This window comes from Mizuhopecten yessoensis, unplaced genomic scaffold (assembly GCF_002113885.1).
Source record: "Mizuhopecten yessoensis strain PY_sf001 unplaced genomic scaffold, ASM211388v2 scaffold10885, whole genome shotgun sequence".
NCBI classification, from domain to species: domain Eukaryota; kingdom Metazoa; phylum Mollusca; class Bivalvia; order Pectinida; family Pectinidae; genus Mizuhopecten; species Mizuhopecten yessoensis.
Genome location: NW_018408770.1, coordinates 287776 through 296180, shown reverse-complemented (window position 1 = coordinate 296180; position 8405 = coordinate 287776). Strand labels below are relative to the sequence as shown.

Sequence of the window (8405 nt, the reverse complement as noted above, 5' to 3'; positions counted from 1 at the left end):
CCGTTACGGTAACAACCCGCCCCCCTCTCCCTCCCTCCCTAAACATCAGGATAGGTCCAAACATACCATACTGCTGTACCATTACGGTAACAATCCCCCCCTCTCCCTCCCTCCCTAAACATCAGGATAGGTCCACACATACCATACTGCTGTACCGTTACGGTAACAACCCGCCCCCGCNTGCCCATATCCCCTATCTACCGTGACTGTGCCCTCCCTCTATCATGTAGTTGAGCCTACTCTGTACCACTCTGTACCATGCCTGTATGGTCTTCTACCATGATATTGTCTTCTCTTTACTTACCAAAGCTACAGTTTCTGCTAAGTGTTTTTTCCTGCCATGGTTCTATCCTCTCTACCATTGCAATGTCCTCTCCCTAACATTTCTGTTTCCTTTCATACCATGGTTTCCTCTCTGTGTAGTTACTGTATCATCTCTGTAGATAGCTTTTTCTGATGTTTGTATCTAGATTCACATGTTACTAAATCTGGATCCACTGAACGATATTTTGTTATGATTGTATTTGATAAATTTCTTGTATAAATTGTAGTGGACGTTGGTAATGCAGTGTCAATGTTTTACTTTGGACAGTTTTTTGCAAAGATTTCCTCACAAAATAAAAACAAAAATGGATTTGAAAAAGGAAGTTTGTGATTATCACCCTCTCTTGGGAGTTTTTAAATATCAGCGTATTTAATGATTCCAATGTATATATAATGTCATTCCAGAAACTGTTATTAGCTGAGGGCGAGGTTGATGACTACAGCAGGGTAGTGCCAACTCTAAAGGTAATTATCGAAGACATTTATGTTGGTCCACTTCAACAAGCTTTGTACACATACTGTAACTTACATTTTTATTGTGAATATTTTTTTTCGTATTTTTGTAAAATATTTACTGGTAAATTTGCGAAAGAAACAACAAAAGCTGTATATCCTTGTATATATTTCCTAGGCCTATTTGAATTGTGATTGTCTTTGATCACCATTTAATGGAAAATAATTAAAATATTTTGTTTTGAAATATTAATTAATTAACAGTATAACTCGATGCATTTTGCTTCCATATATATTTTCACTGGGTAAACTATTAGACATAACTACATAGTATGTTCACTCCAATTGAATTGATAGGAACAAACTAAGATACTGATTGGTAATGTTTTTTCCCTTCCCAACAGGTATCTGTGATTGAGGCACTCAATGAGCTGAAAGTGGAGTTAGAAAACAGGTCGGTCCATGGTTTACTCATACGTGTTCTTAGTGTTCATGTATATTGTCATGAGATATTGCATCATAATTATATCAAGTTTCACATCTTTCAGGTACATTACTACATGTATTGGTTTGTTTGCAAGGACGAATCCATCGTAATGTTAAAATGGTGGTCCTAGCACTGTTAAATATCCTACAGGGTCTAGTGGTTTAAAAGGTGGTTAGCTAAATCACTGTTAAATATCCTACAGGGTCTAGTGGTTTAAAAGGGGGTTAGCTTAATCACTGTTTAATTAATGACATTTTTCAACCTTTAATAATTTTGTCAATATTAAACAAGCTAAAATCTCACAATTTTGCATGTAAATTTACTCTACTAAATATTTGGTACCTGGAAAGCTACGTAGAGTCCTCTTTTTGTAATACAAACTGTCCCAATAATTCAGCTTTATCACAGTCCATGGAGCCAGATAAGTTTGGAAATATATCTTGATTGACAAGGCTCCACTGTAGTTTTCTCTGACACTACATTGTCACATCCTCGATACATCCTCAAATACTGCAGGGGTTACGCTCATTTTCGCTCTGTGCACCCCAGGAATATAATGACATTGTCACTACTTTGGTTTAAGGTCAGAGGGTAATAGTTATAATAGACTTGTTTGCTTGTTGTTTCAGTGCTGACAACATAGCTGGACAGGCGTTAGAACATATACACTCCAATGAGGTCATCATGACTGCGGGCAAATCCAAAACTGTGGAGGCTTTCCTTAAGGTAGGCAGTGTGGAATATGTCTGTCATTGGAGCAGTCTTTTCTTCAGTGGTCCAGCATTGCACAACAGGTGGCCAAACTACATAAAAAAATATTTGCTTTTATTTTCGCAGGAGATCAGTTTCCACATTAATTGACAAGAAAACATATTTGTGAATTTCAATATTTTGTGGACTTTATTTCAAAGATAATGAAATATACTGAAACTGCATCCTATAAATCATGAATGGAAATACATTTATTTATGAGCAAACCTAGATGCATAATAAATAAAATGAAATACATGTACAAGCAAAGAATTACAGTATTTTACAGTAATTTACAGTATTATCTGAATATTTTTGAATAAGTTGTGTACAGTATTCTACAGAGTTATCTCAACAGTATCAAATTACATGTATTTTAAGCTCCTTTGAAGTCTGCATATTCAATTTAGATTAACTTGATTATTTACAGAAAGCAGCAAAGAAGAGAAAATTCCAGGTGATAGTAGCAGAGTGTGCACCGTTTTATCAGGTTATTACTTCTAAAAATAGGTCAAGATTATTTGGACATGTTCCTCAGCATAATTGAATAGAAACAAAATTCAAAATTGTATCAATTTATGTGAAAATGCTTTAATGTCGATTCAGGATCTTGAATTCCAAAACGTGTTATATTATATTGAAATGTTGAAGTCAACATCCAGTGCTAATATCTGTGTTGGTTTCTAACAGGGTCAGGAGCTAGCAGTCAGTCTGGCAAAGGCAGGAATCGAGACAACAGTCATCAATGATTCAGCGGTGTTTGCCATTATGTCCCGAGTAAACAAAGTCATTATAGGCACTCACACTGTCATGGCCAATGGAGGGTAAGTCTGATCCTAAAAAGAGAAGTCGGGGAGGGTCAAGGGAGAGGTCATTGTTCAATTGAAATTTGAAGACTAATGTCGTTTATCATAGATATGACATGGAAATTCTATCCTCAGGTGTCAAGTAATTTCTGCCTTATTGGTTTTGGGGAAACCCCCAGGAAATATGATATAAGTAAATGCTAATGATGTACTTGGTGTATATTGCAGGTTGAAGGCCATCAATGGTAGCCATGCACTGGCCCTAGCAGCCAAACATTATTCTGTACCGGTAAGTCTTACTCACTAAAACACTGGAGTGAAACTTAAAACTTGATTAAAAAGTACAGGCTAGTGTGGTAGTAAGTGTGACTGTGACAGAATTAACACTGACTATAACAGAATTACCAAGAAATTCTGCTTTATGTGACAGAAGTACTACCACTGCATGTGACAAAATCTCTATTTCATGCGATGGCAGAATTATCTCTCTTAAACAGCCACTGCCTGAGACAGAAGTACCACTCTGACAGAAATTTGAAGGGTTGTTGAGATTTACAGAAAAGTCATGCAACAAAGTATTATTGTACATGTATTTTATGTCTTTACAGTTAATAGTGTGTGCAGCCATGTTTAAGTTATCACCGCAGTACCTCTGTTCCTATGACCAGGTAAGGGAGATAACTCACACCTCTTGTGTAATCAAGTACATTTATTGCATCACCTGAATCCTCCATTGTTCGTGTACCTTTCTATGGCTTTTTTTTATTACAATTGGATCACCGATATAAGTTTGATTAATGTACGACTGAATGACTCCAAATCACTTGAACCAGTTTCCAATACATGTAATTATTACACAATCTCATCCGAAGTATTTATTTTTTTGATTCACTACTCAAGGCAAACTTTTTGTTGAAAATTACCTGCAAACATTATCAAAACATTTGATTTCATTTTTGTTTAACTTAAAAAATGATGCTGTTCCTATCTGTTCATCTCCAATTTACATATGTCACATCCATCTAGATATTTGCCTTCAATCAGTGTGCAGTTAAAAAATAATAGCTGCAGCAGGAAATAACTTTCAGATTTACTGTTATATATATCAGTAATATATACTTTCACATGATGTTAATACATGTATGTTGTTTTGGTACTTCTCATTGTCACTGGTAAATTTGATTAACATGAGTAAATAATGGCATACAGATACAAATCTTGAATAATATTATTCCCTCGACAATTCTTATGTAATGTTTTCCTTACAGGATGCCTTCAACAAATTTGTGAGCCCTCATGATGCCATGAACTTCTCGGAGGGTGAGATACTATCAAAGGTCCAGATAGCCAACCCGGTGTTTGACTATGTACCTCCGGAGCTTGTCACCCTCTTTGTCTCCAATATGTGAGTATGGCTTACACAGACTCTTTCTTTATAATATTTCTAGTCGTGTAAATATGGATACAGTTTTGTGAGATGAGGAGGGTGGGTGGGGATGAACATCAACTTAAACTTATTAGAGGAGACAAACTGTTAATGAAAGCACCTGTGATGTGATGATAGACTTGACCTAATGGGTGGTGAGTGTGCTCGAAATATTAGAAAAGGAAGGGGGATTCAAAGTAGAATACATTTTTGTCCGTCTATAGGCATGTTGGTTTCGGGGACAGTCGTATAAATTAGCTTTTTCAGCTACATTGATCAAACTCAACAGGATGACTACTCTTCGGCTTCAGAGGATCTGATTTGATTTTGGGGTCAAAATGTCAAAGGTCAAGGTCACATAAAACTTTTTTGGTGTTCAAGAAAAATTCCAGTGGAACAATTTTGCTCAATTAGCCATATTCAGAGGCATTTCAAAGATGGCTGTTTTTGTGGTAGCTAAACTGGAGGCTTACCTTTCTAATTATCACTGAACAATTCAAACAAAAGTCAAAGCAGGAAAAATGGGGAGGGGCTGTTATATCAGTATTTGCATTATTTAAGACTTGCCATTCATCAAGATAATTGTCTCCCCTTGTTTTATTGAAACAATGTGTCAATGCTGTAGACCTGTAGTATTTTTCATTCTGGTGATGACAGAGATATAAGTCCTGGAAACACAATAAGCTATCATCACGACTGTCCAATGAAACTTCAGATCAATGAATATTATGGTACTGAAATTTGTTCGTGTTATGATTTCACAATGTGACAATTTTGATAACTTTTTTGTAACTTAATAGTGCAAACAAATTGAAGTAAATTGTGAGATACAAAAAAAAAGTAATACAATGTAACTAAATTGTGTAATATAATGTTCTTTAATTGTGTAATACAATTTAATACATTGTAGAATATCCTGTGTGTTTTATTTTCAGAGGAGGAAATGCACCATCGTATGTGTACAGACTTTTAAGTGAACTTTACCACCCACATGATCATGAACTTTAACATTTCTTAGCTGAAAATAAAATAAGATATTCAGTGTATGAAAAACAAGGTGATATTTTGCAATTGGTCGATGCAATTTCAGCTGGAAATTGTGTGACTCGTCAAAACTTTGATCTTACCTAGTAGATCTGTATTCTGTAAGCTGGAATTGTATCGTCTTTAAAGCATAAAATGCTTTGTATTCAGTTTGATCTACACAGAGTTGCTCCCCCTTGAAGATCATCATTAAACAGCAATGAGGGGCCATTTTGTTTATGCAGAGCAAAGAGTTTGTCTTATTTCAAATGAAACATTTTCAGAGGTATAACTTGCAAATGAAAATGTGAAGATTGACGTTGACCTTTACCAGGGATTACCAAAAATCAACGGACCACCAGGTCTATTGCAATTTCTTAAATAACCACTCTGGTCTAACTGCTCAATGTGATGAAGTTAATTGGTGCAATGCTGTGTAAAATAAGTAAAACAGTTTGTTGCCCTTCAAACTGGTACTGAAGTTGAAGAATCAATAGTGTTATAGATTGAAATGAGAAATCTTAAAATACAGATTTTCCTTTCTCATTCCTCGATAGATGCAAGATACATTTTTCACTTGTAGAACACCAACACAATATAACTCAATCCATGTACATGAAGGTGCACCTGGTAACCTACTGTTTGGGGACTACATAGGTTGTAGTTCAAAATATTCAGTATCTTGTTAGTTTTTCTGAAACGTTACATTTTTGTGTGATATGTGACGTTGTCATTTTGATGTAGATGTTTTTTGTTAATTTGTATAAAAATAAGGGGAAGGGAATATACAAAATTCACCCTTAAGTGAAGAATTTCCATTTCATGAATTCCTTCATATAGAAGACTTGATAAGCAACCAAAATTGTGATTCAGTGTTTTTTCGCGATGTTTCGAAACATTTTCTTCATTACTCAAATTCTACAGGTGTGAGGTTGCTTATCAGTACCAGGCTGATGTCTATGTTATTTGTTCTTGTGCATAAAACCAACAAACTAAATGGAATTTTTACAGCAAAAACAAGATATATAGTATAAAATTATGTAAAATCTGCAGGAAATTAAAAAAAAACAAAGAAAGTTTCATATTTTCAAGATTTTATTCTCAAAATAATTGCCGTGTAAAAAATCTGCAAAAATAAAAAAAAACATGGATATCAAAATCTCAAATGCTTTTTTTGTTATATATAATATATGGTTGAACACTGTTTTTGTGTTAGCACTAACACACAAATATGAGATGATTCTAGCTAAGTTACACTCTTGTACATACAGAACCACACATTTACAGGCAATTATAAGGGTTAGCTCTGCTTACTGAGCTAAACTGGTCACTGAACACAAGGTTATTGTCGGACCAGGAGACATCAACTACAGCGGAACCCTTCTAGTCTGAACTCTACGGTTTCTGAAAATTATTTTTTTGGAAAGATAAAACAAACTTTTCACTGAATTTTTTTTCATCTTTTTAAAAAGATATTTACAAAAAGAAGTTTTCTGAATTATTTCTTTACACACCAGAAGTTCAGAATTTTGAGGTTCCATTGTACAAATATTCCTTTGAAACAATCAAATTTATTTTATGCTATGCATTTACAATCTTCCCTTTTTATGCTGAAAAAGGTTATTCTTCCAAACTTTTGGTAAATTGGAATGCCTACATAATTTGACAATGCGTAAATTCAAAAAACTTTGGAAGACTGATTTGAAACTATTTCAATAAGATTTCACCTCATACATATAAAAATTTGACCATTATGGATAAATGTTAAAGCTATTTTGAACACAGATAAAGAAGGCACAGATACTTGAAAAGATTGGCCCATCCACTAAAATAATCTTGATGTTGCGACAGCCTTTCTCACTATCTTATTAAAATTGTATCTTCGCATCGCTCCTGTTTACTTGATATTTGCGACATCAGTAAACAGGAGCAATGTGAAGATATTATTTGAGTTAGATTGCCTTTCCTAATTCCAAACATTAATTCAAATGGAGGGGTCAAACCAGGCAAGCAACTGTGAGAACGCTACACGTTCTTGGAGAAACACATGAGGAACAAGATTTCACAACCAGTATAACGGACAGTATCTAGGAGATAAGCTGCATGCATTCACTTATACTTGGTAATATGGGGATATATTTTACATAAATTCTATTAAAAATATTGCTTGTATTTGTTGTGTATAGTTAACAAATTGTTTGGATAACAAAAAATATTCATGATATGAAGAAATGCAAAAATGAAAATATTGAAATTCCTTGATGTGTCAATAAACAAAAAAAATATCTAAAAATTTAAGTAGATAGTGGAGTATAATTATGACAATGAGTTTTAAAAATTGCATATTTTAAGAAATCAAATAATAATCTGAAGAAAATGAAATGAGAAATAACCAAGAAAGCAGCACCAGTATCAATTTGCAGTGTTTAACATTTAAAGCAGACAGTTGGTTAATAGATTTGTAATGAACGTTGATGGGGCGAAAAATGGGCTTATGATGCAAATGCTAAATACTATTGTATCTTGAAACAGAACAGCAAAGATTAACCCTGCATACAAATTGTGAGAAAATAACAAAAGCAATGGAAAAATATATGTATTAAAAATGTATAGGTTGATGAAATATGGATGTTATCACATGAAATCCTACCATAACTGTCAGTAATCCATTTCATAAGGAGCTTCAAATAACCTTTTGATCTAGAGACAGATTTGTAATCCAAAAGAGGATCGACAATATAGCTGGCATTTCTCCCTGATCTTGGCAGCCACATAGGATAAGGGTCAAGTTACGCATTTTGACCATGTTTTCAGATCTATAGGAAGTAAGTATAACAAAGAGACATTTGTTCTTAATTATTTGCAAACGAATATCTATCTATATTTATATATATATATTAATGTTAATACAAGTTAAAACTCAACAAGATAAAGACCTTATGGATTATGTGTTCACTCTCACACTTACATGGACGGCAGTCTTTTCATAACACCTCTAAGAATTTAACAAAATAACAGAAAACAACTCTCTATGTTACATATATATATATACATCTCTAGCCACTAACCTTTGCCCTGGAGTAACCGTCGCTATGACAACTGTTCCCTATAGTGTTAAACCCTCTAATATTTCTAA

At 34.1% G+C, this 8405-nt stretch overlaps 1 protein-coding gene across 1 annotated transcript in view; it reads left to right on the top strand.

Annotated features, from left to right (window-relative positions):
- Positions 1 to 6435, top strand: part of LOC110463276 (translation initiation factor eIF-2B subunit beta-like) — a 21013-nt gene extending 14578 nt beyond the window's left edge. Inside the window, exons 5-13 of the mRNA XM_021517737.1 lie at positions 730 to 789; positions 1182 to 1231; positions 1894 to 1990; positions 2445 to 2504; positions 2705 to 2838; positions 3049 to 3109; positions 3429 to 3488; positions 4089 to 4225; positions 5182 to 6435. Coding sequence (XP_021373412.1) covers positions 730 to 789; positions 1182 to 1231; positions 1894 to 1990; positions 2445 to 2504; positions 2705 to 2838; positions 3049 to 3109; positions 3429 to 3488; positions 4089 to 4225; positions 5182 to 5254 — 732 coding nt within the window. The 3' untranslated portion in view covers positions 5255 to 6435. The remainder of the gene's footprint in view (positions 1 to 729; positions 790 to 1181; positions 1232 to 1893; positions 1991 to 2444; positions 2505 to 2704; positions 2839 to 3048; positions 3110 to 3428; positions 3489 to 4088; positions 4226 to 5181) is intronic.
- The last annotated feature ends 1970 nt before the right edge of the window (positions 6436 to 8405 follow it).